This window comes from Setaria viridis, chromosome 5, assembly GCF_005286985.2.
Source record: "Setaria viridis chromosome 5, Setaria_viridis_v4.0, whole genome shotgun sequence".
NCBI classification, from domain to species: Eukaryota; Viridiplantae; Streptophyta; class Magnoliopsida; order Poales; family Poaceae; genus Setaria; species Setaria viridis.
Genome location: NC_048267.2, coordinates 25250 through 45671, shown reverse-complemented (window position 1 = coordinate 45671; position 20422 = coordinate 25250). Strand labels below are relative to the sequence as shown.

The 20422-nt window shown below is 49.4% G+C and overlaps 2 protein-coding genes and 1 long non-coding RNA gene across 4 annotated transcripts; all 3 read left to right on the top strand.

The window, feature by feature from the left end:
- The first annotated feature begins 5790 nt into the window (after positions 1–5790).
- On the top strand, positions 5791–8401 carry LOC117855705 (uncharacterized). Its single transcript, XM_072294302.1, has 5 exons — positions 5791–5813; positions 6422–6513; positions 6688–7206; positions 7300–7318; positions 8098–8401. The coding sequence occupies exons 1-5, from the start codon at positions 5791–5793 to the stop codon at positions 8399–8401; spliced, it is 957 nt and encodes a 318-aa protein (XP_072150403.1).
- A 982-nt stretch (positions 8402–9383) lies between these two features.
- Positions 9384–15707, top strand: LOC117857104 (1-aminocyclopropane-1-carboxylate oxidase 1-like). The gene is made up of 3 exons (XM_034739600.2): positions 9384–9535; positions 15080–15263; positions 15459–15707. The coding sequence occupies exons 1-3, from the start codon at positions 9411–9413 to the stop codon at positions 15705–15707; spliced, it is 558 nt and encodes a 185-aa protein (XP_034595491.2). The 5' UTR covers positions 9384–9410.
- Positions 15708–17156: 1449 nt separating this feature from the next.
- Positions 17157–19666, top strand: LOC117858450 (uncharacterized). 2 transcript variants are annotated; one of them, XR_004640968.2, is made up of 4 exons: positions 17157–17521; positions 17808–17963; positions 18932–19331; positions 19469–19666. It is a non-coding gene; the product is annotated as an uncharacterized lncRNA (long non-coding RNA). The 2 variants fall into 2 exon arrangements; XR_011898345.1 differs by having other exon boundaries at positions 17157–17963.
- Positions 19667–20422: the final 756 nt, after the last annotated feature.

Below are 20422 nucleotides of genomic sequence, written 5' to 3'. Positions count from 1 at the left end.
GTCTTCTTATCAGATTAAAATCCCCTACAACTAGCCATTTTCCGTCATCTGGCATCCTAATTCGCTTGAACCAATCCAAGAATTCTATTTTACCTTCTGGGGTGCATGGGGCATAAATGTTGGTTAGGATCCACGTTTCCCCTGACATCTTACACTGTAGCTCCACAGAGTGTGCAAATCTATTTTGGAAAATGGGTGTCCCTGAAACTTATTAGCATTCCATATCATAATAGCTCCTCCTAAATTTCCAATAGACGGAATGAAATCAAAAAGGGTAAAGGCAGGGGGACAGAAGTTTCTGAGGTATGCGTCTATGAATATTTCCCTTTTGGTTTCTTGCAAACATATGATATCCACATTGGATTCCACTATTTTACTTCTGACAGCATTCCATCTGACCGAGGAGTTAAGTCCCCTCACATTCCAGGACAGGATGTTCCAATTATGTTTACGACTCATAATCGCTAAAGAAAAGACTTTGTTTCCAGGGTCCCCTTATTCCATATGGGATAGAGAACCAGACCGAATAACCCCTCCATAACCATAAAGGACATATCCAAGACGACCAAATTGCTAAACCCAAATATTGAGACAATGAAAAGGAACTCCATAAAATGATAACATTGTTCCAGCAAAAGATCCACCCAGTCAATAACAAACATTGTGCATTCAGCACTATTAAGAACTAGTGTTGTCTACTTGTCCAGGTTTCCTCCTAGGGAGCCGTAGATTTCTGGTTTCTTGAATCCTTGCACCCCTGCATTTGGAGCCCAGGAAGGAGTTTTTGGTCCACCCAATCAAAAGATCCACCCAGCAAAAGATCCACCCAGCAAAAGAACTTGATTGAGTTATCTTGTAGATGGTTTGCTTGCTACGAACACTGATGTGAACTGGTTTACCTTTACCAGGAATTAAGCGAAGCCTATCAAGTTCTAAGTGATCCAGTGAAAAAGGAGGCTTACGATAAGTATGGAAAGGAAGGTCTTCCCCAGTAAGTCCTAAATTCATCTAATTCTATCTTAGCTACACATGATTAGAAAAGGTTTAGAATCAGGTCGCAACAGATGCTGTGAATTTATTTTGATGTTACTCTTACAGAATGGTAGTTACAAAAGAACGGAGGAGAGAAATACAAAAGAATATCTTCCTGCATAAGCAACTACTAGTCGGTAAACAAGACATTTACCAATTATGAGTACTCAAAAGGAGCACGAGTGGGTAAATTACCTCTCTGGGCTTATGCCGGTTGTTGTAAGCCTGGATGGATTCATCAAACTTGGGCACTCCTTGGTAATTTTTGAAGAACCGACCTAACAATTCCTCCACTCTCTTGTCAGAGATATCTTCAGCTGACATCCGTGTGGGATCCCCAAACCCGGAGTACTCATAACCCCGAGTACGGCGCAGCTGCAACGGTTGTACCCTTCTCTTCAAAAAGCTGGCCGCTACATTAACTCCGGTCAACCCTGCCTTCTTCCAAGTAGCAATCTTTTGCAACAAAACTCTAATTTGCAAGCTGTCCACAGTAGTTGGCTCATCCAGCCATTTGGTGCTGCACTTGGGACAGTACCCTGTGATTGCTGGCATTGGGGGCTGATGGTCTTCAATGTAAAACCACTTGTCCTTCCACGCCCATGAGACTGAGAAGTCTCATACTCCAAGTAAAGATCCAAGTCCCGTAGTTGAAAGCCGGCACCTCCGAGTACAGACATGTTATCCTGGCTAGGTTGAGGATCGCTGCGGAAAAGTTTGAAGTGGGGTTGTATCCCCAAGTAGACCTCACAGAGGTGAACGGAAATTGAAATATGCAAAATCCCATTAGGATTCTGATGCACAAGTTGGATACCATAGTAGTCGAGGATACCTCGGAAGAAATCAGATGTTGGAGCCGCAAGTCCGTGCTCCACAAAACGGGCCCAAATGATTGTTTCGTTGGGGTGGATCTCAAAATTCCACGATCTCAAAATTCCACGTATTAGCGTACTCGCATCTCCAATTGATGAGAGCTTTCTCCTGCAACAAACTTCGCATCCACAAACTCCTAGATTTCCTCCTCCTTCATGGTGGACGCCTTCCAAGCAGCGGCCTGATTTGGCGGTGTGGTATGGTTGGTAGGGCCACACTTCGGCGGTGGCAGCTGGGGCTCCTTGCCCTTCCTGAAACCTTCCTTCCTTGGATTCTCCGCGATCTTCCCCTTGGATTTCTCAGCCTTCTTCACCATCTTGCTTGTGACGTGCCACTTCACACGCATACACTCGGGGGCTGCGCAAGGGGGTGGAGATGGCTGCGGCGGCACTCAAAAGGCTTGCGTCGGTACTATCGATCTGGATGGCTGCGGCGGCGGCGCAAGAGGCAGCACTAGGGTTGCGAGATGGGGAATAACAGATGCAAATAGCTGTGTGACCTAGGCAAGGCAAACTGGCTTATCTTTTATAATAGTGCCAACGGATCTAACAGCTCCGAGATTCTGGGAATACCGCCGATAAACTCGCAACGGTTCGACGGTTACAATATTTATCACAAGAATAAAGGGCATTACTACCCAACGGATGCATTGACCAAAAGTTGACCCTCTTCTTCGCCTACAACTAGTCGAACAACGGCTCGGGGGTTGCGTACACCGTATCCATTGGACAAAAATTTCTTTTTCTGCAAAATCAAGACAAAGATGAAAGAATTGCATATTGACCCTCAACCTGATTCTTGGTTTCAACCTAAGGCTTGGGGGCTACTCCATATGGAGTGCGATGTCCATCGCACTTCCATACAAAGACTCAACAGCAGACTACTCAAAATCAAAGTAAGATAAGGCGTGCTATAGGTCACGGGAGCCTGAAAATGGCCACACCGGCCACCGAGGTCGAAAACGTGGGGGATGGACCGAAGATGTAAAAATAACCTCCGGACGCGATTTCGGCCATGAAAACGTGTCCTATAGGTCACGGGAGCCTGAAAATAGCGACACTAGCCACCGGGGTTGAAAATGTGGGGCGAAGATGTGAAAATTGCCTCCGGACGCGTGTTCAGCTATAAAGGTGTGTGCTATAGGTCATAGGAGCCCGAAAACAGCGACACTGGCCACCGGAGTCGAAAACATGGGGGGTGGACCGAAGATGTGAAAATGACCTCCGGACGCAATTTCAGCCATGAAAACGTGTGCTATAGGTCACGCGAGCTTGAAAACAGCGACACCAGCCACCAAAGTCGAAAATGTCGGGGATGGACCAAAGACGTGAAAATGGCCTCCGGACGTGTTTTCGGCTATAAAAACGTGTCACGGGAGCGCGGAAATAGCGACTCCAGCCACCAGGGTCGAAAATATAGGGGATGGACTGAAGACGTGAAAATGATCTCCGGACGCGTTTTCGGCCATGAAAACATGTGCTATAGGTCACGGGAGCCCAAAAACAGCGACACGGGCCACCGGGGTCGAAAATGTGGGGCGAAGATGTGAAAATTGCCTCCGGACGCGTGTTCGGCCATGAAAATGTGTGCTATAGGTCACGCGAGCCTGAAAACGGCGACACCAGCCACCAGGGTCAAAAACATCAGGGATGGACCGAAGATGTGAAAATGGCCTCCGGACACATGTTCGGCCATAAAAAGGTGTGCTATAGGTCACGGGAGCCTGAAAATAGCGACACCAGCCACCGGGGTCGAAAACATCGGGGATAGACCGAAGACGTGAAAATGGCCTCCGGACGCGTGTTCGGCCATAAAAAACATGTGCTATAGGTCACGGGTTCTCGAAAACATCGACACCGACCACCGGGGTCGAAAACGTGGGGATGGACCGAAGGCATAAAAATGTCCTCCGAATGCGTTTTCGGCCATGAAAACATGTGCTAGCCCGAAACCAGCCACACCGGCCACCAGGATCGAAAACGTGGGGGATGGATCGAAGATGTGAAAATAATCTCCGGATTCGTTTTTGGCAATGAAAACGTGTGTTATAGGTCACGAGAGCCCGAAAATAGCGACACCGGTCACCATAGTCGAAAACGTGGGGGCGAAGACGTGAAAATTACCTCCCGACGCGTGTTCGGCCATAAAAACGTGTGTTGTAGGTCACGGGAGCCCGAAAAAAGCGACATCGGCCACTGGGGTCGAAAACGTGGGGGGTGGATCGAAGACGTGAAAATGACCTCCGGATGCGTTTTCACCCATGAAAAGGTGTGCTATAGCTCAGAGGAGCCTGAAAACAACGACACCAGCCACCGGGGTCGAAAATGTAAAATTGTTGTTGTTGGCCATGTGCTCAAAGGATGCATAGGGGGCGTTGTTGCTAGGGTAATGCTCTGCCAGGGGATCATCATCATCACTGGCAAGGCCGTCCATCGGAGGACATGATGGTCGTCGATCCTACCCTTCCCTTCGAATCTCACCTTCACTAGTCCGGCCAAGGTACTCACCGCCAGCAAATTGGAAATCTTGGACGCCGCCGTTCCATTAGGCGTTTGGGCCGCCGACGGCCATGACCCGACGCATCTTCTGCCTGCCGCGCCGATCTTGAACTTGCTGGATGAGAGCACTTGACATGGGGAGCTCTTGGAGTTGCTGTAACACCAAAACAATGATGTTACTAAGCTAAGATACAATTATAAGCACGTTACTTCCAAAAATTTAGTCAGCTACAGATTCATTATGCGGTACTGTCAGTCTGGTATCTTCTACTTTTTCAAAGTTGTTTTATGATGCCCCTTTCTTTTTCTAATGCTTACAAATTGGAGAATGTAAGTTTGTCAGCCTTGATATCTTCTTCTACGTGGGAGAGCTGCTGATGTCAGCCTGGATATTCAAAACTTTTTTCCAAATTAGTTTTGTCAGCTCAGTTATATGACTAAATTATTTGGTTACGACTTGTTTTCCTGCAACATCCTAACTAGATGGTGAATTGGTACAGATGTTGAATTACTTAAGCAACTGTTCTGTGACTACTATCTCAATTACTCAAGCAACATTGACATAGTAAACAGATATCTTTGTGTTCTGAACCTGCAGAACTTGCAAGCCATTGGTTCAAAGCATTGCACTACACCTGAAGGTCTTGCTGCTAGAAAGGCCATTCATTTGGGACGAGATTGCGCCAGGCAATGTACATTCCCAAATCTAGCAGGAACTTATGGGTTTTCAAAACACAGTTATATTTACATTTAACTTCAGCACAAGGCTTCAACTACCAGGTCTATGATATGCCTTGCAGTTCATGCTTCTCTTCTCTAGCAAGACTTCTGCACGAGATATGACATACTAGGGGTAACCATCCCCAAGCATGGATCTGATGCAAGAAAACAATTTCAGAGGCTGCTCAATTTCATCCTTGCAAACAATCCAGAGAGGGCCAAGAAACATAGTACAATTTAGGATAATATCGCAGCAACCATCAGATGGTATTGAATCCAACATCTAAAACACCTAACAAATTGGTTTTTCAACCAGGACACTGCTAGAGCTAATAAAGAGGCCTACTAACCAGAAAGTTAATTAGGAAAATTGAGCACCTGGAACCATACCTGGAAACTATTTGCCAACAATCCAGAGGATGAAGCGGCCCTTCCTGTCGTGGCCCTCGGGGAGGACAGGGCCGGCCGCCGGCGCCGGCGCCGCTTGGGGAGGACAGGGCCGGCCGCCGGCGCAGCCGCTGCTCGGGGAGGAAAGGCCGAGCGCCGCCGCCGCTTAGGGAGGACAGGCCGGGTGCCACTGCCGCCGCTCGGGGAAGGCCGGGTGCCGTGGCCGCCGCCACCGCAAGGATAAGGAACGGCGCCACCGCTGCCGAAGACGCTCGGGAAAATGGCGCGCGTGGGGAAGAAAAGGTGCGAGCGCGCGAGAATGGATTGGGGAAGGAGGTGCGCCGCATATATTTACCGAAAAAATAGCTCTGGATGCGGGTGGACGTAAATTTGCAGGAGATTTAGGGGATCTGTTGGAGCAACCTTTTTTACTATTTTCCCTCAATTAAGGTTTTAGGAGTAGTTTAAGGGAGTTCTTGGGGTTGCTCTATATGGCCAATTGTCGCTCCCCTGACAGTCTTTTTTTTCATGAATACGCAGGAGAGCTGCGTATCTTTGTATTAAGAAGATGTTGTAAAAAGGATTAGTACAATGTGGGCTGTCCGGGCGCACGCACACGGTTAACAGTTTATTGTCTATTACATGTGAGATTAACAACCGTTTTAGAATGAGACGAAGCTCAGTTTATCGATGAAGCTGTTCTCCCATTGCTTGAGCTTCTGTCACTGCCGGCCAGCCGATGGTGGCCAAATGTTTGGCGCCCGCTGCTGACCAGAGAACGGCTTCATCGATGAGCTGCGCCGGCTGCTGGGGGTGGCTCTGCCAAACACCCTGTTGTTGCGCTCTCTCCAGATCATCCAGGATATAAGCATTATGCTGGAGTCAATACCTTTCTTCTGCGTCGCGTTCAGGCCATATCTTATTTGGAACCACCATTCAGTTAAGCTCCCGTCCGGCACCGGACCAGGAACGATAGAGTGCAGGACCAGCATCCTTCACTCCGGTGAGTTCCGACAATCGACACAAAACAAATCTACTATTATCGTTCTTTTACTTTTCTCTATCTACTTTTTCGCATCTAGGTCAGTAGTTATGCTTTGCTAGTTTCCCCGCAAACCAGCCGCGAGCTCTAGCGTCATTGGAGAATCATCCTTTGCTGTTCTTGCTCGTAAAACAGCCGGTTCAACTTCGCCGCAATTGAAGAGCTATCTCTTTACTATCCGCGTCGACCTGGGCTACTACGACCAGGACGTGGACCCCATCCTGTGGAAGGTCGTCGGCACCGGGGATGCCAGCTACGTCCTCCTGCGCCACGTCTCCAACCGCCTCCTCCGCGCCAACGGCAGGTACCGCCTCTGGCTCAGCGGCGTCTCCGTCGACGACGTCGACAACCAGAGCACGATGATGCATTGGAAGGTCGAGACCATCCCCACGAGCCCCAATCCGGCAGCACTTCCAACGCGGATTCCGGTGAGTTCCGCCCGGTCCAGTATCCCGAGACACCTATGGCCTTGCACAGTCTTGCCCGTCCCGAGACCCCTATTGCGTTGCACAGCTCGCCTCGGCTTCTCGCATTGGTTTGGGCGGAGCAGGGTTCTTGGATGGAACCTACAATTCCGATTTGTGGAACCTGTGCTTGAAGCACCAGCGCTGGATGTTTCTTTGTTTCCGTCGGTTCTTCCAAGAACTGCCAAATGTGATTTTTTTTTTCTTTTCTGCAGTCTTGGGATCAATTCTGTGCCAAGATAACCATTTCTCTCGCTCAAAAACTTGAATCATGTTGCTGTAGGTCCAGCTCCTAGGGAGCCGTAGAGTTCTGGATTCTTGAATCCTTGCGCCACTGCATTTGGATCCCAGGGAGGAGTTTTTGGTCCTATTCGCCTTCCCATTTGGTTTCAGCAGTCTAAGCTTTAGGAGCCGATTCTTAGAATTTTACCCAACAATGATATATGTACCTAGAATTTCTGTCTGTCGTATGTTGATACGTCAGATTAAGATTTGCTTCATCTGTATATATGAATCATTTTCAGCTATTTTCGTAGTTTTCAGTATTTGGTCATTTCTTACTATATCATGGTTAAAGCTGATTGACTGCGTCTGAACATCTTGTCCCCATTACAATGTGCATTCAACACTGTTAAGAACTAGTGTTGTCTACTTGTCCAGGTTTCCTCCTAGGGAGCCGTAGATTTCGTTTCTTGAATCCTTGCACCCCTGCATTTGGAGCCCAGGAAGGAGTTTTTGGTCCTATTCGCCTTCCCATTTTGGTTTCAGTAGTCTAAACTTTAGGAGCTGTTTCTTAGAATTTTACCCAGCAATCAACAATGATATATGTATCTATAGAATTTTCGTCTGTCGTATGTTGAATTGTCAGATTAAGATTTGCTGCATTTGTATATTTGATTGAACCAAATTCAGTTATTTTCGTAGTTTTCAGTACAATTCTTGCTAGATCATGGTTAAAGCTGATTTGCCTGCGTCTGAACATCTTGTTCCCATTACAATGTGCATTCAGCACTGTTCAGAACTAGTGTTGTCTTACTTGTCCTGGTTTCCTCCTAAACACGAGCGTGTTCCATGGTAACAGAACAACCGACGCAGCTTCCGCGGCCTGTTCCTCCTGCACGAGGAGCCCGTGCACCTGCAGCGGACGATACGGTTCGTGCGGCGGACAACTACGGGAACTTCCCGGACAATTGGGGCACGTTCCAGTTCCAAGGCCGCTCCGTGTTCGAGCTGAGAGCGGAGGTGGCGCGCCGCACGGGCAATGCGTTCTTGTTCTTCCGCATCCTGATGTGCGTCCAGGGCGTCTGACCCCGCTGCTCGTCGACCTGCCTCGCAACGAGGAGACCGTGGACATCATCGTCATCATCGGGACAGAGGGTGAGTGATGATCTTTGCATTTTCCAGTGGTTGTATTGTATGGTGACAGAGGTTCAGTAGATCGTACTGATGTGGTACAAACCATAGCTTGGATAATGTGTAGCATAGTTCACAGCTTGTGGTGCAAAGAGATCAGTAGAAATGTAGAATAGCAGCTGCATTCATCATTTTCTTAGTATTTATTATTCCATATCCAAGTATCAAGTTGTGCTTATTTGAAGAGAATTCCATGCTTTGTTTATATTGCGTTAATCTGAAAATTATGTAGATAGGAATAAACTGTTGAACGAAAATAGTGTCAGGTCTGTAGTATACTTGCATTTACAGTTCCTAGTGGGTCTGCAGTCCTTTCCACAGATTCTAAAATGCTAAAATGGTTTAATTTTGGCCAATACTTGGTTTCCTAAAAGTTTCAGCTTTTTTACTTGTCAGACAATAAGATTACTGAAACAGCTGAATTAGCTCTATGGCCCTGGAAAAAATGGTTATGTGTGAATTTATTTGCTTAATATTACTCCAAATAAAACTCTGCATTTTATTTTAGTTTTTGCTAGGGGTAAAATGGTCTTTTTACCCCTGACTTAACACCGTTGGCTGTCCAAAACGGACGGAAGGCCATAGAGCCAAAGAAAACTCATTTCAGGGCCATAGAGCAAAGTTCAAATAAAAAAAGGCCATATACCTAAGACCTATTTTTTTCAGGGCCATAGAGCTAAATCTCCCTTTGAACTTCTATCCAAATATAGCCGCTTTAAGGTGACACCCTTGTGTTGCTTTCTTTGATAGCAAACTAGATAGTGCTGACTGCTGAGTATGCTATTACAGTCTGGAGAATCTAACTGTATGCTCCTACATCATTATATGAAATCTATGAGTGATCATCTTATACTAAGAATAAAATATTTAAGCATCCTGTTTGCATACCTTATTATATTCAGTATGTTACTTTAGTCTGTAACACAGGAGCTAACACCATGTACTTTTTACAGGGACACTATTGCAAAATACAGCAACAGCATGAAGGATTTTGCTCAAAAGTTGCTGTGCATCATCTCAGAAAATCTGAACCCACCACCATCTTATATAAAAGAGGCAGTTGGAGAAGTTTATCAGAATATTACTATTAGCTACTGTTGGAGTATGTGTGTATTATGGCCCAATAAGGCCCATGTATGACTACTATATAGCTACCCCTCTAGGGTTAGCCCAATAGACAAGGAATTATCTCTAATATGGTATCAGCCTAGGTTTTTCTCACCTTCCTCTCCCAGCCGCTGCCAGGACGCCGCCGCCGCCGCCGGCAGCCGTGGGCGCCATGGCCGGCGGCCCTCTTCCCCCTCCTCCCTCCTCCTTCCCATCCCTCTCTTCCACATGGGCCCAGGTCGCCTCGGGAAGGCCTCCCGCGGGCGCGGCCGCCGCTCCCGCGGCGCTGGCCGCCGTCGCCGGGATCCCTGGCGCGGGCCACGACACCGACGCGGGCCACGCCGGGGCCCTGGATGGCGCGGACCACGCTGCCGCCGCCGCCGCTGCGGCCCTCCGCGCGGGCGCAGGCGGGCGCGCGGACGTGGATCCCGCCGGCGCGGACCACGCCGCCGCCGCCGCCGTCGCCGCTGCGGCCCTCCGCGCGGGCGCAGGCGGGCGCGCGGGCGTGGAGCCCGCCGGCGTGGATCCCGCCGCGGCCGCGGCTGCTGCTGCTCTCCGCCAGGGAGCGGGCGGCCCTGCGGGTGCGGGTGCGGGCGCCGCTGCTGCTGCTACTGGTGTCATCCCGGCGGGCGCCGGCGGAGGGCATGCTCGCCTTCCCTTCCCTGCCCCGCCTCCTCTGCCACCTCCTGATGTGACCCTCGCTGCGGCCCTCGTCGCCTCCCGGGCTGCTGCTGCCGAGGGTCAGGCACGCCTGCACGCAACAGCCCTGACCTGGGAGCGCGAGCGTGATGCGGCCGACATCTTGGCCCGTCAGATCGCTGAGGCGGAGCAGCTCCTCGCCTACCCGGTGTCCCACGACAGCACTGCCACCTCCTCCGGCTCCGGGGCTCCCCGTCTGCCTTTGGTTGTCTGGACCGACCCGGCCGATCCACTCGTCGCGCAGCTACATTACCAGGCCGGGGGTGTTCAGAACATCAAGAGCTTGGTCCCAGTCGTCCTCGACCCTGAGTCGCCCTCCTACGCCCGCTGGCGGGACATGGTGCTGCTCATTCTCCGCCGCTACACCCTCGACGACCATGTCCTCACCGACACCTTCCCTGCGGCCCGGACAGCTACGTGGCTTCGCCTCGACAGCATCATCCTGTCGTGGATCCTGGGAACCATCTCCCTCGACCTCCACGACCTCGTCCGCGGCACCCCCGACACCACCGCTCGCCGGGCCTGGCTGGCGCTCGAGGGCCAGTTCCTGGGCAACGCTGAAGCCCGGGCCCTTCGTCTCGATGCGAGCTTCCGCACCTTCGTCCAGGGCGACCTCTCCGTTGGCGAGTTCTGCCGGAAGATGAAGACCATGGCGGACTCCCTCGGTGACCTTGGCTGGGCCGTGGAGGACCGGATCTTGGTTCTCAACATTCTTCGCGGCCTCAACGAGCGCTACGCCCACCTCCGCACCTGGATCACCCGGCAGCGGCCCTTCCCCACTTTCCTGCAGGTCCGTGATGACCTTGTCATGGAGGAGCTTACTCAGGGCATCCAGCCTGGGTCCCTTCCCGCGCCAGGCTCCTCGTCTTCCTCAACCGCTCTTGCTGTGACTCCTACGCCACGTCCCTCCGCTTCGCCACCGTCGTCCCTTCTTGGTCCTCCTCCTCCTGGGCCGAGCGGGGGTGGGGGGGGGGGGCGTGGCGGCCGCCGCCGCCGCGGTGGGGGGCGTGGTCGTGGGGGCACACCGCCGGGCACACCGGCGCCTCCACGGGGCTCTTCCTGGCCATCCTTTGGCAACCCATGGTCAGGGCGCATCTCCATGTGGCCCTTCCAGGCCACCGGCGGCGAGCCTCGTCCACCGACCACCATGCTCGCTGGCGCTGTACCGGTCGCTCCGTTTTCGTCGTCGTGGGCTCCACCTCCCGGGGCCTCGCCTGGGCCTGTTGGGTGGGACCCGACAGCCTTGGCCCGCTCTTTCGGCACCATGACCCTGACTCCTCCAGTCGGCCAGGACTGGATCGCCGACTCGGGTGCCACTTTCCATACTACACCCAACCCTGGTATACTCTCTTCTGTTCACCCTCCTTCTTCCTCCCACCCTTCGTCCATCATGGTCGCAAATGGCTCTTGTCTTCCTGTCACTTCCGTGGGTACCGCTCACACTCCCGGTTCTTTTCGGATTCCTGATGTTCTTGTTGCTCCCTCCATGGTTCACAACCTTCTTTCTATTCGCCATTTTACCACTGACAATTCTTGTTCTGTTGAATTTGACTCCTCTGGTCTTACTGTGAAGGATTTGGCTACCCGACGACCTCTTCTCCGATGTGACAGCACCGGGCCCCTTTACTCCCTTCGGTTTCCTGCGTCCACTTCTTCCGCTTCGCCCTCCGCTTCTTCAGCTGCTTTTGCTGCCACCACTTCTTCCACTACATGCCACCGGCGTCTTGGTCATCCTGGCCGTGATGCCCTGACACAGCTTAGTCGTAGTTCCGACATACCATGTACTCGGGCTCATGATGAGCATCTGTGTCAGGCGTGCCAACTGGGCCGTCATGTTCGCCTTCCTTTTCCTACCTCCTCTTCACATGCGACCCATATGTTTGATCTTGTACATTGCGACCTATGGACATCGCCTGTTTTGAGCATTTCTGGCTATAAGTATTATCTTGTTGTGGTTGACGATTTCTCCCATTATTCTTGGACTTTTCCCTTGCGTGCCAAGTCTGATGCTTTCCCCACGCTTGCCCACTTCTTCGCCTGGGTGTCCACTCAGTTCAGCCTCACCATCAAGGCCGTCCAATGTGACAACGGCCGCGAGTTCGATAACACCACCTCCCGTGCCTTCTTCCTCTCTCACGGTGTGCAACTACGCATGTCATGTCCCTATACCTCCTCCCAGAACGGTAAGGCTGAACGCATGATTCGTACCACGAACGACACCATGCGCTCTCTTCTGTTCCAGTCTTCTCTCCCTGCCCCCTTCTGGGCTGAGAGTCTTCACACCTCCACCTATCTCCTTAACCGCCTACCTTCCGTTGCCTTGCCCCGCTCCCACTCCACACCACGCTCTTTTCGGTACCTCCCCCCGCTATGATCACCTTCGTGTCTTTGGGTGTGCGTGTTATCCTAACACCACTGCCACCGCTCCTTATAAGCTGGCTCCCCGTTCGACTCAGTGCGTCTTCCTCGGGTACTCCCCGGATCACAAGGGGTACCGTTGCTTTGACCTCTCCTCTCGGCGGGTCCTCATCTCTCGCCACGTGGTGTTTGACGAGTCCGTCTTCCCTTACTCCACCACCTCCCCACCCCCTTCCACCTCCGACCCTGATCTCTCCTCCCTGTTTCCCACTGACCCGGTGGACCAGCCACCGCTGACGTTGTGTCCTGCAGGTACTGCTCCATCGTGGTTCTCACCGGGCTCGACGTCCACCGGTGCTGCCCCTGACCCTGCGCCCAACGAGGGTCCGACGGCGCCAGACTCTGGTGCTGCCCCTACCCCTTCGCCCTGCGCGGGGCCGGAGGCACCGCCCTCCGCACCTGCTACCCGGTTCGCGCAGCCAGTGCGCGTCTACCAGCGTCGGGCGCGGCCGGCTCCACTACACCTGGAGCCGGCCCCGCCACCGCCGTCGCCGCCTCGGTCACCGCCTGTGGACTCTTCTCCGCCGGCGACACCTACACCACCTCCGCCGGCCCCGACTGCCCGTGTCGCGCCGTCGGTGTACCATCCGCCTCTCCTACACTGGCACCCGCGTCATGTTCACCCTATGGTGACGCGACATGCGGCTGATACCCTGCAGCCCCGGGCTCTTACAGCGATGCCCGACGAGCCGCAGGTCTCTCCTGTACCCTCCTCCGTCCGCGGCGCCCTATCGGACCCTCACTGGCGCCGCGCGATGGAAGAGGAGTACGCGGTGCTCCTCGCCAACCAGACTTGGGATCTGGTGCTCCGTCCGCCTGGCTCCAACGTCGTCACCGGCAAGTGGATCTGGACACACAAGCGGCGCGCTGATGGTACCCTCGATCGGTACAAGGCCCGCTGGGTTCTCCGGGGTTTCACTCAGCGCCCTGGTGTCGACTACGACGAGACGTTCAGTCCGGTGGTCAAGCCAGCTACCGTCCGGACTGTTCTCTCACTGGCTCTCTCCCGCTCCTGGCCCGTGCATCAGCTCGACGTCAAGAACGCCTTCCTGCACGGTACTCTGACTGAGACAGTTTACTGCAGCCAGCCAGCGGGTTTTGTTGATTCTTCTCGACCTGATATGGTCTGCCGGCTCAACAAGTCACTCTATGGCCTCAAGCAGGCCCCTCGAGCTTGGTATTCGCGGTTTGCTGCCTACCTACTGACACTGGGTTTTGTGGAGGCCAAGTCCGATACTTCTCTGTTTATCTATCACCATGGTGCTGAGACTGCTTATCTGCTGCTCTATGTTGATGACATTGTCCTCACTGCCTCGAGTTCGTCCCTCCTACGGCGGATCATCACCTCACTTCAGCAGGAGTTCGCTATGAAAGATCTGGGTGTGCTCCATCACTTTCTCGGGGTCACCGTTGAGCCTCGTCAGGCTGGCCTCTTTCTTCACCAGCGGCAGTATACTCTTGATATCCTGGAGCGAGCTGGGATGACTGACTGCAAGCCCTGCTCCACTCCAGTTGACACTCAGGCCAAGTTGTCAGAGGCCGACGGCACTCCTGTGACAGATGCTACTGCGTACCGGAGTCTGGCTGGGGCCCTTCAGTACCTCACCTTCACCAGGCCGGATATCACTTATGCGGTTCAGCAGATTTGCCTCCACATGCATGATCCCAGGGAGCCCCATCTCACTGCTCTCAAGCGCCTACTCCGTTACCTCCGGGGCACTGTGGACTATGGCCTCCTCCTTCACAGGTCTCCCTCCACTGAGCTCGTTGTCTACACCGACGCTGACTGGGCCGGGTGTCCGGACACTCGGCGCTCTACCTCCGGCTACGCCGTCTTTTTGGGCGGCAACCTGGTGTCCTGGTCGTCCAAGCGTCAGCCGGTGGTCTCCCGCTCCAGTGCCGAGGCGGAGTACCGCGCTGTCGCTAACGGCGTGGCAGAGGCATCGTGGCTTCGGCAGCTCCTTGCCGAGCTCTACACTCCTCTCTCCCGGAGCACTCTTGTCTACTGCGACAACGTCAGTGCGGTGTACCTCTCCACCAACCCTGTTCAGCACCAGCGGACCAAACATGTGGAGATCGACCTTCACTTCGTCCGGGATCGGGTCGCCATCGGCGATGTTCGGGTCCTCCACGTCCCGACTACCTCTCAGTTTGCCGACATCTTCACCAAGGGCCTCCCGTCACCCGCCTTCACCGATTTTCGCTCCAGCCTCAACATCACCTGTGGCTAGTTGCGTCTGTGGGGGGGCTCGTGTGTGTGTCCTTCTTCTTTTCATGTCCAGTCTGCACCTCCGCTGCGTCGGTAGTTCAGACTGCGGAGGAGTGTTGGAGTATGTGTGTATTATGGCCCAATAAGGCCCATGTATGACTACTATATAGCTACCCCTCTAGGGTTAGCCCAATAGACAAGGAATTATCTCTAATAGCTACTATTCTCCTTGTCCACAACCTGATCTTGCTCTTGGGTTACAATCTCATTCTGATATGGGCGCAATAACACTTCTGATACAAGATGATGTTGGTGGGATCAAGGTATTGAAGGATGGAATGTGGATACCTGTGCCTGCTTTGCGTGATGGCATCCTTGTGATTCTGGCTGATCAGACAGAGGTAATGTACCTTAATCTGCTATGCCATCAATTTTTTCTTTAGTGCTCTGCCCTTTTTTATGACCTATGGTGATGCTCTCCACGTTTAATGTGCACTTTTGGAGAGGATTGTGGCCAAAGTGTTGTATGAATATTTTTATTTATGTAGAATCTGGTTCCCTTATTCATTTTTCTCATGTTGTTTACCCTTCTCCAGATCATCACCAATGGAAGATATAAGAGTTCTGTTCATCGAGCTGTTGTCGATGCTGAGCGTGCCCGCTTATCAGTAGCTACATTTTATGATCCATCAAAATCAAGGAAAATATTCACTGCTGCAAAGCTTGTGAGCAAGGATGAGCCACAAAAGTATCGGGACGTAATCTATGGTGACTATGTCTCATCTTGGTATAGCAAAGGTCCAGAGGGAAAGCGAAACATTGATGCCCTCCTTATTCAGCAATAGAGCCATAGATGCCTTAAAGCAGGATTGGGCCACTCATATGTGTTCTAATGCATGGGGCAATTTGGAAAGCACGCAATAAAGCGTATTTTGAAGGAAAAATTATAAAAAACCCAATAGAGATAATCTGTCATGCTGGAGCTTTAATGAAATTTTGGACAGGTATCTATGAGGAGGTCGAAAGGAAGATGATGGTGAATGGTGTCAATACCATGCTGAAGGTGGCAGCTGATCTTCTTCTACCTCGCCACCAACCTGATGACCAACCCAAGCGTCTGAAGCAAGACAATGGGCGTGATGGCGATCAGAACTGACGGAATCAATGATGCAGGTGCTATGAAGAAAGAAAGAAGCTTCTTTTGATGTCTATCTAGGTTCGGCCATTGTAGTCAGCTCGCCTGTAAGGGAGCGACTCTTCTGCGTAGGTCTTTTGGTTGCAGTAGCTCTGAATCTGAGTCAGAGTCTAGAACTTCTTGCAATAGAAATCTGGATCCATCTCCTCTTCTTTCCCTCTTCCTGTGATATCTACTCAAACTATTGTATTTCCGTTTTCTATAAATGGAAATGGGGTGAAGGCCTCTTCTGGAAAAAAATCAGGATGGTTCTTTTGTCTATGTGAACTTGTATAGTCTTATAAATTGGCTCGATGATTCTACTCTCTCTCTCTCTATGTGATCTTACCTAAATCTATGTGAACATGTACTCTTATCAAATTTGTTATAGATGGCTGAATTGGTGACGTGAACTTACTTACTAAATTTATGTTTGTCTTTATTATCTATGCTGAAATTTTATTATAATTTGTATGTTGCCATGCTTTTATTTTGACCACAAATATTAGATCTGTTAAAATTTTAGTCATGTATAGTTTGGGAACTGCTGCAAAGGAGAACGGACCAGTTGGGAACGCAATCGAGAGCCTGGGCGAGCCTATGGACCGGATGGGAACGGAACCGAGGCCCTGGGCCGTCCTGGCCTTCTGATTAGAGGGAGGGGTAGTAACATCATTTCGCGTATCCTAAACAGTAAAAAGATGCATTTAGAATTAGAAAATGAGATCCATTCTTCATGATCCCGATTCCCAAATATCAAAACAATTCGCGTGTCTTTTTTTTCGCGATCGGGACTTCACCCATTTTTCATTAAGAGGAATAAAGTTTAAAAATACAAGCAATCAAGCTAGTGATGGAGGCGAGAAGCCCACATCACCAAGCCGACCAAACGAACCAACCTAGCTACTGGATTTCGAGTAACAATTCGCTTGTTTAGAATTATATTTCAAAAGGCCTATAAATTGGGATTGATTAAATATCAAAATTTCTCACTCTTGAAGATTAGTTTTTCTGTTTTTTTAAAATAAAAACATGGATGGAGAAGAACTTATTCCGCACGGAAATGGCAAGCCCTAGCCCCAATTTTGGCCCAACTACTCGGGCCCAATAAGCAAAAGGAGAAGCAGGCGCTGCGCTTAGGTCTCGGTGAGGCAATTCGCTTCACGGCGGCCGCTGCCTTGCGCGCGCGTGACCGCGCCGCCGCCGTCCGCTTGTTCCGAGCCGCGGAGGCCGGAGGACGGGGGCGCACACCACCGGTCCCCGTCGCGGCGCCCCATCGGAACAGCCACAGACCACTGCGAGCGAAGGCGTCCATCCGCAGCACCGCCACCGGTCGCCATCGCCGGGAGCTTGGGAACCCTGTCTGACTGGCTCCTCTCGCACTGTCGCCTGACCCTCATCCCCTGCTCGTCGCGGTCGAGCACCGTTCGAGGCTTCTCTACCGTCCGCGCTGTGGCTGCCAGCTGCCGCCTCCTGCTCCTACAGGTTATACCTGTAGCTCATATCTTCATTATTCTCATCGTGTTTTGATCAAGGAAGCATTTGCCATTGCCAATTTGTGATGTGCCACGGACTTATTTTAGTTTGTAGGATTGGTAAAAACATGAAGAGGAGTGGGAGTACACATTTTGAACCATCTGTATTTTGAACTCGGTAGTTAAATTAGTTGATTACTGATGTTATAAGATATTATTGGTATATGTGTTCCCCTTTTACCTAAGTTTGTACTCATATGGGATTTGCGGTGTTACAAAATTTTGGTATGTGTCAGGACCACCCAACAAAAATTTCTTGTTACGCCACTACTTCATAAGCTACCGCGATGATCTCTCTTCTTCGGCACCACCACCGTGTGGCCTGACTAACTGCTACTCAGATTTACCCTTTGCTTGGGTACTGTTCCCCCACTTATAAAATGCTGCCTAAGGTGAGCTTGCTTTTTTCCCTCCTCTTTTCTTTTTTCTTTTCTGTTCGTATGTGCTTTTGAATCGGTCACTCACTTTTTCTATACATTACGATTAATTGTTGTTTTGCATGGTCTAAGGCACTAGGCAAACCTAATGTTGTACTGAACTTGCTCTCTCTTTGGTTTCTCGAAATAAGTTGGGTGCCCGTGGTGGTTTCTTGGTTCTGTTGTTATAAATGCTTAATCACACAAGTGCTTACATGGAGTGCTTATATAGTAAATAGAATCAGATTTGTGTTATTCGTATTTTTTTTGTGGTGCTTGACAGTTGTTTATGTATAAAATAATAGGAAAAAGTAGTTGTCTAAGCACTTGTGGTACCAGTGATTGGTCGTGTCCTGTTTACTTGTAGTATTGTTAATATGGCTATATTGTTAGTATGGTTGGGTTCTCTTTGCTTTTGTATCAAGTAGGAGTATGCACGATGCCGCGATCCTGTAGATGCAGTCCCTAGGCTAGGCTCCAGTTAGTGAAGGCTCAGTGCTGTTGTTCTAGTAGTTCTAGTGTGTCGTGGGAAGCATCTTGTCCGCTGGCTCTCTATCTCTGTGGAAACTACTTACCATAGGAGTATTGCCTTTTGTAATATCTTATCTCCTAAACTTCTCCCTTCTTCCTACCATGTTTTACGTACTTCAATAGAAATGGGCATGCCCTTATAAAAAAAATCTACATTTGAGAAAAGACTTTTGCAATAGACAATATAAATTATGTATGAGTTCTCGATGATATGGACACATCCTTATTTTAGGCACCATATTTATAAGCACCTCCTATCACATACATAACCTCAAGTTCTTTAAACACCTCCCATTGTATATGACCTCAAGTTATTCAAATTCTTGTATATGGTTGTATGCTTTTTTCTTTATAGGAGGTAGATATCAAATAATCCTAATGGCTTTTTTTTATATATGTATTTTCATTACCAGGATACTTTTGATAATCTCAAAGCCAAGGTTCAAATGTGTTTGGTCAGGATATTAGCTGAGTGATGGAAAACCAACTTTATTTGCTCCAGGAATAGTTATTGCGAAGAAGAAGCTATCCTGCTACGTCATAACAGACAAGGAGACATTTAGTTATGGTTCTAAAGGGATATATGCTGTTGTTTTTCCTGGCTTGAACAATGAGAATGTGGCGATTAACTTTACCGATTGTATCCATTGCTGATAGTTTTGCCTCTTTCATGCTAAACAAACCAAAAGGCACTAATCCTGTAGCTGTTGTGCATATCAGTGAATCTGGACCATTGATTAATGAAGATGCTTACACATTGGGATATCAGAATCCACTAGTACCCACAACTCATTTATCTCCTGGATCGGTCCGGTGAGCTAAAATCCTTATTTTTATCTAATTTCATCTGTCTTATTAAATGATTATATTAGATTTGTTGGTTCTTATGAAATGCTTAATTAGTCCTATGAAATGATTAAATTGTAGGCTCTTATGAAATGTTTAATTAGGTTTGTAGGAGAGGCGGATTTTGTTCATAATTGTGCTACTACCATAGGTGCTGCATTTGGGTCCCCTGTCTTTACCGTTGATGGTGTTTTGGTTGGGATCTGTTTCGACAATAGAGGTGCTGTCCGAGCCTATAAGGTGCAATCAATAAAACAACATGTTCTGAAGATTCAAACGCCCATAAAAAGCAAGGTGCAGTATTTTGGAATCTCTTGCAATCAATAACATCACAAATTTCTCTTATTTACAATATCTCTTGGTTTGTGTGTAGGCAAAGGACATGTTGCAGGCTTTTATAGACCAAAAGAATGTTTTATTGGAAAAAAGGAAGACGCCAGTTGATAGTAGTGCCGAAGCTTCGAACAAGAGTAAAACCACACTTTTGTGATATTTTCTTTTCTGATATTTTCTTTTCAACAATAAAGAAAAGAAAATATCAGAAAAGAAAATATCACAAAAGTGAGAAAAGAAAATATCAGAAAAGAAAATATCACAAAAGTGTGGTTTTACTCTATAGAAAAGAAAATATCAAAAAAGAAAATATCAGAAAAGAAAATATCACAAAAGTGTGGTTTTACTCTTTTTCAAAGCTCCGGCACTACTATCAACTGGCGTCTTCCTTTTTGGTAATTTGCAAAGCAGGGTTTTTAGAATTTCACATAGAAAATAGAGAAATTAACATGCATGTGCATGGCTTATACAAATTTTCATGAAATATTTATAGGTGAACTAGAATCATTGATTCAACGATGACCATCCAAGTAAAAACAGTACACACCAGACATACAAACCCAAGTATTAGACAGTAATAGATAACTTTGACAGCTAAGTCTGCTACAGAGGTATAATTTGAAGTTCACTAGGTGTTCCATCTATGAATAATTTCTTTGGCATGAAACATCCAAGCAAAAGACAGTCAAATATTTGACAGCAATAGATAAATTTGGAGATAACTC